The sequence below is a fragment of the Argiope bruennichi genome, chromosome 11 (assembly GCF_947563725.1).
Source record: "Argiope bruennichi chromosome 11, qqArgBrue1.1, whole genome shotgun sequence".
Classification (NCBI taxonomy): Eukaryota; Metazoa; Arthropoda; class Arachnida; order Araneae; family Araneidae; genus Argiope; species Argiope bruennichi.
In genome coordinates, this window is record NC_079161.1 from 7126445 (window position 1) to 7142828 (window position 16384).

General features: G+C 31.6%; 1 protein-coding gene across 1 annotated transcript; it reads left to right on the forward strand.

The window, feature by feature from the left end:
- Window positions 1-5897: 5897 nt before the first annotated feature.
- Window positions 5898-13983, forward strand: LOC129956441 (uncharacterized). Its single transcript, XM_056068323.1, has 2 exons — window positions 5898-5992; window positions 12303-13983. The coding sequence occupies exons 1-2, from the start codon at window positions 5981-5983 to the stop codon at window positions 13053-13055; spliced, it is 765 nt and encodes a 254-aa protein (XP_055924298.1). The 5' UTR covers window positions 5898-5980; the 3' UTR covers window positions 13056-13983.
- The last annotated feature ends 2401 nt before the right edge of the window (window positions 13984-16384 follow it).

Sequence of the window (16384 nt, forward strand, 5' to 3'; positions counted from 1 at the left end):
TCTGCACTTTTATATATGACGAATATTTAAATGAAAATATCATTCCTAAAAATAACTGGCTTGAGTCATGTAATTTTAATATTACTGCAAATTACGTGTTTAATGGTATTAATTTTTATAAACAAGTCAAGGGCATTCCAATGGGGACAGCTTTCTCAAGTGCTTTAGCTAATATTTTCCTGCATTACTATGAGAAAAAAATAATTAAATATAATTTAATAAACGGGTGGAGATATATTGATGACCTACTTTTGATTAACTTCGACAATACTAATATTATTACTAATTGCTATCCAAAAGATTTAATTCTAAAAGATACAAATAAAAATCAACTTGAGGCTACCTTTCTGGATTTAAAAATCGAAATTGCTAATGATAAAACAATAGTTGGTATATACGATAAAAGGGATGATTTCAACTTTAAAATAACAAAACTATGTAACTACCATTCCAATCTAAACTCTAAAATTTTCAAAAATCTAATTTTCTCACAAGTTAACAGGATCAAAAGGGTTTGCAATAATAAAAATTCTTATATTGAAGCATCAAATATCCTCCTTAAAAATTTAATTAAAAATGATTTTCCTAGAAATTACTGTAATGTCAATTTTTTAATTAAACAAGGTATGGTTTGGGATTAATCCTTTGGCTTAAATAAAAATAGAACTTTACTTGCATATTGGATCACTCAATAGATGGCGCTGGGTGCCTACCTCTGTTTACATAATTTACCGTTAACTTTTTTAAAAACAGGAAATCACAATCGATTGTTTAAAGTTTCCTTGACTGTTGGATGGTATGTTCTGGCTTTTTCGTTTTTAATTTTAATTTTAATTTTAATGCTGTTTTTGTTTTTATTGTTATTGTTTTTATTGTATTTTTACTTTGTTGTGGTTCTTTTTTTCTAATTTGTTATTTTGTATTTCCTTTCTGTTAAAATGGTATATCTCTTGAGCATAATTTCAGGGGATTTTTCGGGTCACGAGGAATCATTATTAGACAAAGTCTGTATGTCCTCACAGAAAAAATCCCTTTATTTGAATCCCTGCCTGAGGGTGACCCTTGAAAAAGTCTTCAGGCCGGATTCTTTTTTTAATAATTTTTTTTGGTTTAATTTTTTTTGATTTTTGTTTTTCCTATTAACTTGATTCTAATACTTTTGTATATATATATATATATATATATATATATATATATATATATATATATATATATATATATATATATATATATATATATATATATATATATATATATATATATATATATATATATTTGTAAATAATATTAACCTAGATGAGAACAAGTTTTTTTTTGTATATATATAAGGTTGTAAATAAAATAATTGTTTTGTTACACTACTCTTTTATTTGACCGGTCTGGATCAAGATATTACACAATAAATATCAAAAGTATTGTACTATGATGAAAGCACCCCTTTCAACATATTGAAAACAAATCAAGCTTGATGTTTTTTTAACAACTGATACCAATTCACATCGGTTCTCTGATAGCCAATTACAGAGCATGCAATTGAGAGAAAAAGAAAATTTTCAGTACAAAGGTCGTTAGCATTAAAATTTTCCAAGAATTTTCTAAGAAAGTTTAAGATAAAAAAAAGTATTAGCTGCTCAAGATTGGGAAAGCTGATTATGCCATCAAGGATTTGCCTACTATATTTAGAAATCCATTTACAAATTATGAGCCATTAAAATTCCACCTTTCTAAGAATAATAATTTTCAGATGAGTTGTCTTCCGGAATTTCACACACTGCCGTTGATAAAACTCCCTATGAAACATTCCGCCTTGCTTTCCTTTTTTTAAAATTGCCATGGCATCAGATGGAAATTTAAAGAATTTTAAGTTTTTAAACTCGTTTGCTGACTAGTATGCGCCTTTTTTCACAGTTATCAGTTTCACAAGAGTAAAATGTAGCCACACACACACACACACAAAAAAAAAAAAAAAAAAAAAGAGAGAGAGAGAGAGAGAGAGAGAAACACAATTCTGAGTCATCTCTCCACTCTTCCTAAGGCCACCACTACTCGAATTAAATTATCATAAAAATTAGAAACTTTTAATTGCCTAAGTAATTATGGGAACGATTATACGCACAATTTCTTCATTATCATTTCTCTCTATATATATTCAACAGTATTCCAATGGCAACAATAGTTATAATTAAATAATCCAAGAGAAATAATAATCATTAAATTCTAAGTATCCCAAAATTTGAATGGGGTGGAAATTTTTTTTTTTATAAATAACACAAATTTGAAAAAAAAAAATTAAGAAGTTTTTTTAATTTTGTTAATGGATTTTTTATAATTTTCAATACTACTTCCAAAAATGAAATCCGTTTTTTCCCTTTTTTTCCCTATTAATTAAATAGCTTTTTAATTAACGATATTAATTTTATTCATTTTGAGGAAAATAATTTACAATCACAATTTAAAAATATTTTAAATATTTTTCAGGATACGGGGAGTTGTGGACGTGGAGGTGCATAAATGCACAGTGGTTAAATTTACAAAGCTTTCTTGATGCATATTTATAAAACAGAAAAAAAAAATATGTTAAAGAAATGCAAGCATATTTCTTTCAGGATTAAAGAAAAACTGTAAAATCGCTACTCTTTATGGTTTAAAATAGGTTGAATGGAGTTCTTATCTCGTCTTTGTAATTATGGAAAGTGCGAGGCGGTAAACACCTTTGACCTCGTTTTGATCGGAGTCACATGCTTAGTGCTTAGTCCAGTTTTAAAACAGTGCGAATGCGAAAAAGAGGAAGACAGTTTAAAGATAAACAAAGTTGCCGGAAAAGAGAATAGGTTTAAGAGGGGAGGGAGAATCCTTCCTCCTAACCTTCTGAAAAATAGAAAGTTAAGGAAAAGGTGGGAGGGGACCCTTCTGCTATTATAGCATGGAAGATTTTTTTTTTTTTTAAATTCCCAGATTGATCCTAACTTCCGTCGATTATGTAACAGATTGCACCATAACAAGGGCGAGTTGGAGTGGTTTAAGTCACATTTTACTTGTTTTTCAGAAATTAATAAACAACAAAAATTGCGATAATAAATTCGGGAGTAATAATGATGCAAACATAACACTGGGGCTTGATCTGAAATAAATTTACTGAATGATTCTACTTGTAAGCGAAACATTTTAATATTATAATATTTCAAGATTGACATCTTATCAATACGTTACGTTATTCGTAAATCGTCACGTGCAGTGGTAGATTTTCGATTAGACAGTTGTTTAGCGTAACTATAGATGAGTCTTTCAAAATATCATTAGCTTAATTACACAATAAATAAATTTCTAAAAAATACAAATCCATGATTTTTAAAATGCTGGGATAAAATTAACAATTTTTCAAATAAAATTGATCAGATTTGTATCTGTTTCATTCACTCGCTTTGCTATTACAGTATTTATAAAGATCGAGACACTGCTTAAATAATACTGTGTATCACTGTAGATGCCGTGTAGTCAAAATAAATAAATGTAAATAATGTCGCGAGTCAAAATAAATAAATAAAAAAAAATGTATACTTTCACAAACTCACTTAAGTAAATAAATAAAAAATTAATCTCAAATCCATTATTAACTTGGAGATAAAGTTAAGGTATCCGAACACGTTCGGAGCGCTTTTTTAGAAAAACATGGTGTAGGCAACCCTATTTCTGACTTTAAGACTATCAAAAATTAGCAACAGAATGTCAATATTTGAAATAAACATTAATAATTTTTGAAAATTATTATTTAATAGCATAAATTTAAGCAAATTCTTAAAGAACTTCAAATTGGCTACACAAAAACTATTACTCTCATCCGAACAAAACTTATAACCAAATAAACTACATAGTTTTTTCTAGGGAATGAACTACAAGCGTATGGTTATAATACTAAATAAAAATTTCAGAGTCAGTCGAAAATTTATCATGAAATGTTTAGTAAATTTATGACGTTTTTATTCAAATAATCGGCTGCAAATTAAAAAAAAATATATTCGCTCAATCTTACTTCTTTTGGTTCATTCCCTAGAAAATAGTATAGAGACAAAGTCCACCCAATTTCTTAGTAATATGATAATTACATTTTGAGTTATTAGATTTGAAGTGAACAAAAAATGAGTAAAAATCATATTTTGAGAAAAATGCCTTTAAAGTATACAGTAACATGTTTTAATAATAAATTATGTGTGCACATACTTAAAATTTGCCACATTTATAAGTCATACCTTCTTCCTCCTCAGCTTTTAATAATCTCCCTTTTTTAATCATTTCATTTTTTTTCTGGCAATTTTTGCATTTGGCAGTGAATGCCGCCTAGATTCGTTTATTCTGTCTTTGTCGAGCTCAGCAAATGCTCTAACTGCATTTGCACACGATTAACTTTAAGGATATTCAGTAATACTATAAAAAATGCTCCTAATTTGAGGGTTCGGAGCTCAACAAAGACATCTTAGGCACAAATTTTCACAAAACATCGTTGTAACTTTCATTGGCATTTTTCGTTTTTCCGCGCAAAACATTTTCTGTATTTAAAACTAAATTTGGGTTCGTACAAATTTTTAACATGTTTTTGGCCTTTTAAATCGTATACAGTTATTTAAATGTCCACTTCCGGTTTAACAATCACTAAGAAAATATTAATATCTTAACTTCTAATTAACGCAGGGACAAAAGTAAACCTGTTTTGGATAGCTCAAAGACTAGTCTATCCAATAAAAGGATTTTTTTTTAAAAAAGGCCAAATGAGAAAATTGATCTTTTCAATGTGTTTGGATACCTTAAAAAGTATTAAAAGTTAAAATTAGTTACATTAAGTTAAAAATTTATTGAAATGTGAAAATAAATCGATCAGTTTAATTAAGAGAAGCCTGCAAAAATGTGCCCAGGCTTGGAAAATGTCTAAATCCATCATTGGTTTAAGCACAGAATGCAACATTTCACTGCATCTAGGGCAAACTAAATTAGCCCGCAGTCATGTTTTGGTAATGTTATTCATTAAGAAAGGGTTTCCCAAAACGTAAAGTAGATTTTTTTTTAAGATTTAAAAATATATAGGAATTTCAGTATTTTTCTTCAAAAACTTTTTTGAAGGAAAAGCTTTTGAAATAAACTTTCGAAAAAAAAAGTTGCATTATTTCAATTCCATTATTTTTTAAATTTCCATACATTTAATAAAACAGAATTTGCAGCAATGATTTTTATTGTTCAGTAACATTGTTTCATCAAATCTTTCAGTCACTTGTTTCAGCTGTTGCAGGCATTATGATTAAAAAAACAATTGTTTTCTTTGAACGTTAAATTCTAAGCAGACCTTTCACTTTGTTTTAATTGAAGTGATGTCCTTTTGTCTGCAAATTACGTGAATTAAAAATTGTTATGGATAGAATGCAACGACTAATGAAATCAACTCAGATGCCTTATGCCTAAAATCTCATAGTGTTACTAAATTTCTTGTTAGAGATTCCCAATTGAGGCAGGTGACTTACACCTCTGTCATTTCATCTCATTCCAAATCTAACAACGAAAAGCATTTCTCGAATGCAGCTGGAAGGAGGAGTAAAACCGCGAACACGTTTGTTTTCTGAAGATTTATATTGTAAATCAGGTCACGACTGGCTGAGGGCAAGAAAGTGAAAAGGACGCCTCCTCAAAAAGAAAACTCTAGTAAAAAAGAAAGCGTCACAACAGAAAACAGAGAAGGAAGAACATTTCTTATCGTCCGATCTGTTTGTGTCATCTAAACGGAAGACTTTCCCTTTCTGGGAGCAAAACAAAAGGGTTGGATCAACCGAAATAAGAACATGGACCCCGGGGCCCTTTCAGGGGACAGGGAAAAGGGAAGAGCGGTGATATATAAAACAGGGCGAAAGGGCCGTCTTCATCAGACCGCTAAACAATTCAATTCAGTCCAAGTCGTTTCAGTACAGTGGCTCGTTGTCAAGTCGGCTCATTGGTGAACATGAAAGCCCTGGTAAGTGCCTTCGTTCTTTCACTTTCTCTTGCACAAAGAGGAAGACCTTCCTCAATTCTCGACCTCATACTCTTGAAATTATGACTGTGAAAACGATATTGAGAAATGCATAAAACTATTAAAACTATTGCAATAAAATTATATATGTGGTAGAGGCTTCACCAAATCTGCAGTTTTCTTTTAAAGTTTGGATGAAGCCTGTCGGCCACGTCTTTAAAAATACGAACGACGCATACAGAACTCTTCACATAATTTGAATGCAGGATTGATGAATTTAATTCTTTATAAAATCTATAGAGAGCCAGATATTATAAAGTTCATGAAAATAAATTGGATGAACTGGGCGGCTCATATATTTAGAATGGATGATGATTCCATATTAAAAAAAAATCTTTTAAATAAATCTCTAACAAGTAGGAAAACGGATAGACCCAAAATGAGATGGATGGAGTCAGTGGAGACACACTTCCTGGCTATCCAGGAAAGAAACTGGTGCACAAGTGTCAAAAACAGAATGCGGTGGAACAGAATTCTGAGGAAGGCACTGGCCCACCCTGGGCTGTCTAGCCAAATTTGATGATGATGATGATTCTAGCCAGTGATCATTCCGACTCCATCGACTGCCTGGAGATTTGAGCGAAATCGGTTAAAAGGCAGACACTCAGAATCACTCCGTGTCTCCTCTCATTGTACTAACAAACACAAATAAGAGGACAGTGGAACTTGCGCTCACTTATTAACTAATGTTATTTGCGCTCACTTTCCAGGTTTACTGGAGCTAAATCACCGCCAGTTCAGGTGCTGTCCTCGTCATCTGACCGCGGTTTAAAATGACGTGGCCCGCCCTAGTGTTGCTTTAGAGAGGGATGTTAATGCAACTAAACTAATATAGCTGCGAAATAAATCTTATTTTAAGGCTTAATTATTTAATGGAATTGAGATTATTATAAATGGCCAATCTATATGATATTCCAAATGTGGTAATTCTTTTCTTTTGACAAGAAATTGAGGAAAATAAAAAGAGAAAACAAAATTTAAAATAGTTATGAAATTGCATGCTGTTTCATAATGTAATTTGCATGTACATTGAACACATTGAAAATGAGCATGAAAGCACTGTCAATGCTTTTTAGAAAATAGGTAGTAATATGCTATTTTATTTGCGAATAAAACTTTTAACTCTTGATAATATATCTGAGAATCAAGCATTTCAAAATAGTACATGTAAATATTGCAGTTACACATTGATTGTGCATACACGGGATGGTGTATTTAAACGTGACACGAAGCGAATCTGAACCGAATAAAATGTACATTAAAGAAGTTTTTCTGCTTAGAACAAAATGAAATAATGTATTTTAAGATTTGAACGAATCTCAGTGACTTTTTAATATTTCCTAATTAAAAATATTTTTTTTTAATTAAACAATTCTCTTATTTTTAATATTATTAATATAAGTACTGTCTTATTTTAACAAAAATGCTTATTATTTTGAAGAAAAATTGAATTCAATACAACTTGTTTGAACAATTTAACATAAAAAATGTATTCATTAGTATATTCTCAGTATTGAATTCTGAATATATATATATATATATATATATATATATATATGTATGTATGTATTCAAATAGCCATTAATCTAAAAATTCTTAAATTCAAAAATCTTTTAATAAAACGCAATTATGGCAATTGAATAATTTTTAAGAGTGCGTTGAAAAGACAAATCATGCTTCAGAAAGATGTGCATTGAGCATCATGAGCATAGAAAAAGATAAGTTGCATAGTATATGCTTTGATAACATGACCATAGCTTTTGCGTTTGGTTAATCAAGAGAGAAAATATTTTAAATTGAAATTAAAAGGATACTCACGTTTGATTTTTGTTTCTAAGCAAGTACTTAACTAGTTACTTATTCTAAATAACTAAAAAGCCAGTATATTTTTTATAGAATTAAATGGCATGTATATTTTCAAAATTATTGGAACTATTTTCGCAGCAGTTTAAACAAAGAAATGTGAGATGAATCTTCATAAGAGCTCTTAGCCTATAGGGTTTTAATCTCACAGAATTTAAATCAGGTCTTAAATGATGCCGACTATTATTTTACAAAAATTGCATTGAATTTGTTATTTTTAGATAGCTATCATGAATCAAATGTTTTATTAAATTGTTTGTAATTGTTTAAATATTTATAACTGTGAAATGAATAGTTTTGTAGAAGTTTTCAACACAATTTAGACAATGATAGATGATAAAATAGCACTTTCAGTCTTCCGATTCAGGAAAATAAACAATCTATGGCATTTATTTATATTTAGAAGTAAATCAAAATCATGTAGGATACTAATCATTTTAAGAATGTAATAAACGACCATATTGTTTCATTTTTGCATTAATACAGCGTTTTCTGCGATGGTGGTATGAAATTCTTTCTTTCAAATGTTTAATTACTTCAAAAACTGATATAAATTTTGTCATAATTTGACACATAGTAGATACATAACATTCACTAGAAGACAGTTGGATTGTTGAAGAATTTTGAGAATAAGAATAAGAACTAAGTATTAATGTTTACCCTTTAATCTTGAATTTAAAACCGTTTTTGTATATTTTATTTCATACTATTAAATAAATTAAGCAAATTATAGAAATTAAACTTGGAAGATATAAAAATTAAATTTGAAAATTATGTTTCAATTTATTAGATTAAATTAGTATCATGCATATCCAAATTATATTTTTTATAAATATGTTCTGTACAACAAAGTTATATTTTTAAATCAATTTTAGAAACAAATTTGTCTCTTTTTATTTATTATTTTCAAGACTCATCTGAAACGCGGTGTTAGTCATTCGTTTCAAAAGAGGGCCATCAGCATTTTTCCGCTGAAGCTCGGTTCCGTTATCAGAGACATGGATGAAATTTGGCCTGCGGTTTTATCAGAAGTATCAAATTTTAGATTAAATTCATTAGTGGTTCAATAGTCTGCATATGTTGAGATGTATTTGCAGGCGAGAAAACTAAAAGAACAAAAAGCTATATAAGTGAAATTTGATTTGTGGCATCACAAGTCTAAAGTTTTATCCCATTTCATGAAGGACGATTCCCTTCATAGTACTACGAAGCTCAACAGAAAACGTACCTTATTTTGTACGTCACGAGAAAGTGAAGTTTTATTATTTAAGCAGAGAACTAATTACCGATTTCTATAATAAAACTGTCTATCTTTATCAACAATGGCAAAAGAAACCCTCCAGTTCCGAAGCCGTGTCCTTATCACCAGACCATCGCGGCTCTCAAGCTTCACCTGATTTCTCCTTCTTCGGCACAGTGCCTCGTAGTAAAAGTTCTTAAAAAAATCTTTTTCAAAGAACTGAATTTCTGCTATACACTTTTATTAGCACCTTGCATGTTTGCAAAAATTGAATTTTTTGATCAATTTTTATATTCAGTTCCTGACTATTTTTAAACTTTATCATATATCTTACTGATTTTAAATGGGTGGTTAGTATAAATTAAAACTTCATTAATTTGCTCAGTTGATGAATATAATAATATATTATTATAAATATTTTGCGTAAAATTTGTTTTCTTATTTATTTTGAAAATCAGCGAGCAAAGGAGCAACCAATTTCCAGCAAAACATTATCCGTTTTCAAGTTTAGTTATACTAACGATCCGCTTTAAAGCTGCACTAGGGCTATTTTGAGACGGATCTCATCATTTTGAACCGCGGTCAGGTAAAGAGGACGACATCTGATTTGGCTCCCCCCTCACCAAACTTCCACAGCACACCAGCGGGAGGACTATCCGTTTTCAAGTAAATTTTTTAGGTTCAAAATTACGAGGATTATTAGAGATTTTGTAATTGCTACTTCCAGCGAAACGCAATACATTGGAATATACAGATAGCTATTTTGTGCTTTAGTGAAGAACTACTTTAAACACACAAAGGCTTTACCTTGCATTTTGAAAGCTATTTTAATGTTATACTTTTTCAGTAACTCTAATAAAGTTGTCTATTTGTGATACGCATTGAAAAATAATTGTGATATCGTTCAGATGGAGTTTTGTTTAATGCATATCATCAGTAAACTAACCTAAAGAACAATTATAATTTCATTTATCACTTTGCTTAAAACGTCTTTGGAATTCGCTGTTCCTCGCGTTTTGTTTCCAGAATATGAGAAATCTGATAGGAATTTCAGTGAATTTCTTAGACTTGTTATTTCTTTTTTGCCATTCTATGCTCTATTCTCTACTTCTACTGAAATTGTCCATTAAAAAAACATGAATTTTTTTTTTTTGGTAAATAGGATTTTTTTATACATTAAATTTCTCTCAGAATTGAATTCAAATTATTATGGTATCCCAAAAGTTTCTTTCTTATCGCGCTATGATTGGCCTTATCTGGTTCTGCTTGTGCAAACATGCAGGCTTAGTCGCATCAGAGCTCTTTTACTGTCGCAAAGCCAAGACTACACCCCAAAAAAGTTCTTTTGTCCATTTGATGGGATTGGAAAGGCGTCATTTTCTACGTACTCCTTCCTCAAGGTGAAGCAATAAATTTTACGAAATACTGTCATCAACTGGATCAATTAAAAGCTGCCATAGCAAAAAAAACACCGTTAGAATCAATGAACCAAGGAGGCACTTTTTTCATCATGACAACGCAAAATCACGTATTTCATCGCAATCGAAAGAGAGAAACTCTTACAGTTTGATTGGGATTTTTTATCGCATCACGCAAACTCTCCAGATCACGCTCCATCTGATTATTACTTCTTTCTGGGCTTGAAAAAATTCTCTTCACGATAAGCGCCTTAAATCCCTCAGCGAAATAAAAGCGCACCTCGAGGATTATTTCTTGCCCAAAACACAACAATTTTGGAAAGGAGGCTCCCTGAGAGATGAAAGAGCAAAAGGGTTCTTATATAACAAGATAAATAATGTCTTAAACAGTCAATATTGAGTATTCATTTCATATTAGAAATAGGAAAGAAACTTATGGGACATCCTAATATTTAATCTCTCACATTAGTTAATGGTTATTCTCAGGTTCGAATACGGTTGTTTCGCCATTAAAATTATTATTTAATGTTCAATGTTTTAAAGACATAAATCATATTTCCTGTCAGTTACCGGCTGAGAAGACTATACCTATACAGATAAACGATACTATACGAGATAAATAGTAATTTTGCTTGGGATTAGTTAAACCTCTCGCAACTGTAATTGTGGCATCGTGAGATCCTATTTTGAAGGTTAAAGAGTTTATAATTCCGTCAGAGTATTCTCGAAGCGCTGGTGACCTGTTAGTAAACTCCCAGGTGCATATTTTGCAACAAAAATTATTGCAAAGTAAATGACAATCGGGTTTTAATTCATTCATGTAAGATAAAATAAAATATTATAACTACGAAGACAAAAACTGTCCCAATAAAATGCAAGCATTTCCTTTCTTTTTTCCTTGAATAGTTATTACAAAAGTTCAATACACCGCACATCCCTGAGTTAGTTAAAATTGGCTAAGGGATGTTGGAGTATGTTATTCTCTATGTTTATAAAAACACTGGCAATGAAGTACTGGAGTTCATTCAGGCTAGCGAGCAATAGTGACACTGACATAATAGGTTTAATCTCAAGAGAAGAAATAGCAAACTATAAAATCGGAAAATTTATGAAGGTACCCAAAGAAGTTTAAATTGCTAACATTGCATAGGATAGTCCAGCATTTACTGATGCAGTAAACCTTTAAATTTTTTTGACCAATGTACGAATACTCTTTCACGGGATCTGGTGGCTACATATGGAAAAGGATAAGAACATTTAACACGTGTTTCTTCTTCCCCCGATCAGCACTAAACAGTGGAATAAATTTTTTTAAATTATATAATTTCTAAGCCAAAAGATTATTTTGCAATTCCCACGCATGAGAACTCTACACATATTTTTCTAGAAATGCTGGGATAGATCTACTTCAATCATTCATTAAAAAAAAAAAAAGTTACATTTCACGGTATAGTCGTTAAACTACGACTTTTTCAAGCGATTACACGCATATACGGAATACATAAAATTTGCTACACAACAAAAATTGAATGTGTCTCCCCAAATTTCTTGTCGCTATTCAAACTGGCTCATTCTTGCGTACATTATTATAAATGTTAGCAAATATATCGCTAATTTGTCGATGAAATGGTGTTACAATCATAAGCCTAACCAATGATTGTTACTAATAAAGGGTTAATTAATTGCATTATAAAAGGCACCTACTCATTCTAGCTCTTCATGCTTTTTACAGGTCACAATTCTACCTTTACTGCTGGTTGCCGTTCAGGCGGGCGAGCTGTACCACCACAACCAGCTGGATGGCCATTCACTTGACTTATCCCTGGGAGGTCACAGCGGTCTTTCATTGGGTGGTCACAAAGATCTTCATGACATAAAACTCGGAGGTTACACTGATGGTCTGGCACTTGGAGGACATGGTGGTGCTTTGGATGCTCACTCCTTGGGTGGTGGCTACTCACATGGAGGACATGGTGGTGCTTTGGAAGCTCACTCCTTAGGCGGTGGCTACTCACATGGAGGATATGGTGATGCTTTGGAAGCTCACTCCTCGGGTGGTGGCTACTCACTTGGAGGACATGGTGATGCTTTGGAAGCTCACTCCTTTGGCGGTGGCTACTCACATGGTGCAGAAGTAATCCATAAAGCTCACCACCCTAAGGTTATTGAAGTAGTCAAGCATGTGCCACACGTGATCAAGGAGTTGAAGTACATTCCACCACCAGTGCCTGTAGTGAAGCATGTAACCTATTTCAAAAGTAGTTCCCTTGGAGGCCATGGTGGTCACGGATTTGGAGGATATGGACACGGTGGCCATTTTGGAGGATATAAACACGGTGGTATTTCCCATGGAATTTCCGGCAATTTCATTCATTTCGGTGGTCTTGGACATCATGGTGGACATCATAAAGGGCACGGTCATCATGGTTATCCCATCGCAATTTCGGGACATCTTCCTTTTGGACATCATGGTGGACACTACTAGATGGAAGAGAATTGTAAAGAAGTTTGTGAATTTATTCACAGATTATTTATTTTGTATTTATATTATTGTATGTATATATTGAGATATGTATATTTACCATCTGAAAATTTTCACCTTTACTAAACATCAATCTCGTCGTGCTCATCTCGTGATGCAGATATCAATTTATGCGCTTGCTTAAAAACTTTAAATCCACATTATATGAGTGTAATAGTAAAATGCAACAAAAACTTTTAGGACCAATAACAACAAAATAGTTTTCGATATTCTTTCCGAATTTTCGAAGTGAAGTGTAACAGTTTAAAAGACGCGTCATTTCAACACAAATTATCATTCTAATAATCATTTTGACTACTGTCCAAATGAACAAATAGGCCCTAGCTTTTACTGTTGTGCTTTAAAAGTGCGAAATAAATCTAGAATACATTTTTACCTTCCATTTCTTCATTGCAATTTATTCTGAACATTTAGTTTAATTGCATTCAAAGTAAAATATTTATAAACAGAGAAGATCAAAAATAATGCATGTTTCTTTGACACGATTGCAATTTTTTTGATAATTAAGAAACTTTTTAAATTTGTATATAAAATGTTATTCGGACAGAAGTTGAAAGATTCTTGAGCAATTCATATAATTGATTTTATTACTTATCATTCAAATGAAAGCATGTTTATTATTCTTATAATTTCGATATTTCCACATAGCCACTACGTTCGTGACCATTGTCAACAAGAAATCATGAACTCTAAATACTTGTCTCACTCATATCTGCATTAAAACGTTCTGTACCTGCGCAATATACATAGAGTTAACTTGTGTACTTCTCAGTTACTACATTTTCAGTTTGTTACTATAGATAGAAAGAGCTTATTCTTGTACAATAAATACTTACTTGTATAATAAATAATAAAATAATTATATTCTTTATTTTGTGAAATCCTTTTTGACTTGATCTCTGATGTCATATATTTTGGGATTGGGCTCTAATATTTCCTCAAGACGAAGCATTAGTTTGTCAATCCTTGATTTCAATAGTTCCATCAGAATAGTGTGAAGTTATTTTTGGAGAAAAGCCCTTACCTGTCCCGAAGCAATAGAATAAGCTCTCGTATTTGTGAGAAATGATGCATCTAGTTACTCTACTGAGTATGAAGTGTCAGTCCATTTAGGTAGTGGAATACAAGCAAACCCTAATTTAGTATCCTATATCAACACTAATCCATTGGATATAAATGAAATTTCAGATTTATATTGTTCAACATTGATTATCTAATATTGTCTTAATATCGGCGTTATGTGTTAAGTTTTAACAGAATGAATGATAATCCTTCTCTGAAAAAGTGTCACGGATTGCCAAATGGCTGTTGTCAAGAAGACAGAAGAAGGGGGAGAAAAAAATTTAAATAACTGTTTAATTTTAGTCATGCTCATGCAAAGCTCATGTTTACAGTCCCCACGGCACTTCATTTTCTGGCAAGTAAGCAACACTTCTAAATTCGAGTATCAGCGAAGATTTTTCTTTTCTTTTTTGTACTGGAGTTGCTGTGTTTGGATTTCATATCCAGAGATTCCAAAGGATGAATACTTTTGTGACATTCGTAACATTAATGTGCTTATCATGAGTAGTTGCATTAATTTTTAAAATGACATGTTCCTACATTTCAACCATCAGCAGAACTGGTTTAGTTTAGTTATATTAACGTCCCATTTTAAAGCAACACTAGTTCTATTTTGGAATGGACCTCGTCATTTTGAATAGCGGTCAGATGACAAGGACGACATCTGAACTGGTACCCCTCTCCCCAAACTTCCACACCATTTATTCATATAATTATTATATATATATATATGTACTTGAGTACATTTTTATAATTTGACAAAATTTTTCCTTGGTGCTTTTTGGTCGCCATTAAATCTGACAAGTATTTATTTCATATCATCTTATAAAGCTGTTTGAATGTTTTCTTCAAAATGCAAAGAAATTTACGAGAAGGCCAATTTCGGAAAGAGCTCAGCGTGTTTCTTCCGAAAATCAACATTTCGTTATTTTGCATTCTACGACTCCGATATACCACCCTAACCAGTTTTAAATATCACCTCCCTATTAGGCTGCTTTAACAATTTCTTTGAAACAAAAGATCAGTTTCGTTTGGAATGTGGGCAGATTCTTCCAGAATCCATGACGAAATTGGTTGAAACTTACATTGTACATGTGTTTTCATTTGCCATGTCATTTTATTAAAATTGATTGACACCTAATGTCCGTTTTTGAAACGGATCATTTTGCCCCACGGTGGGATGATACACAGAAAGTAAAGTAAACGCATTTCTGTAATTTTTTGTTGGGCTGTGATTTTTGTCCCGTTTTCACTTGCATTTTCGACATGCATTATTATTTTAATTCAAAACTTGCGTATTTATTGTGCAAGTGATTGATTCAATTCTGCGATTATCCACAGTTCCCAAGTCACATACTTCCGATAACCGTGATTTACTATATAGTCAAATAAAACATATCTTCTTCCACCTCACCCTTAAGGAGGATTCACACGAGGCCAATTATTGCGCACAATGGAAGGTCACGCCTACCTCATGAAGATCACGTTTCCGCAATGGCAAACAGTTGTTCCGATGAGACAATCATTTGCCATTGTTCCGTTTGGGTCACGTGATGTTCCTGAAATAGGCGTGACCTTCCATTGCGCGCAATAATTGGCCTCGTGTGAACCCTGCTTTATTTTGAAAATATTAATGTCATCTTAGTAAAAGCGCGGAGAATAAAAAGAATTCAAGTATTACGATCAGCCAAGTTGAAACTGCTGTTGAATATTTTTTGAAACGTAGTACGAATAATTTTTGTTGCAATTACGATATTCTTGCGACTTGCTGATTAAAACAAAAAATAAACACAACATAATAATCTGCCTCAAGCACACACACAAAATAATACTAATAAAATCGATGTAATAGGAAAATGTATTCAACTACAGGCACGAGTAAAAAAAAAATCACATTAAAGCAACAAAAGTGGATTCTAAAAGACCTTACTCTATGGCGGAATCATTTCAAGACTGAGCCACAATCAGTACACCAAAGTGCAGATCAACTATGTTTTCTATTAGAGTTATTTTTTAAAAAATCATGACAAATAGATTACATATCCACTTATATATTTTATAACAGTTTTCAGGAGAAAAAATATACATTATAACTATTAATTATAAAAAAAATTGATTTTTTTACTTTATTTATATTAATACAAATCATTTTCATACATTTTTATTACAATGGACAAGAATCAAATAAAATGCCTTGTTGTTATGATTTT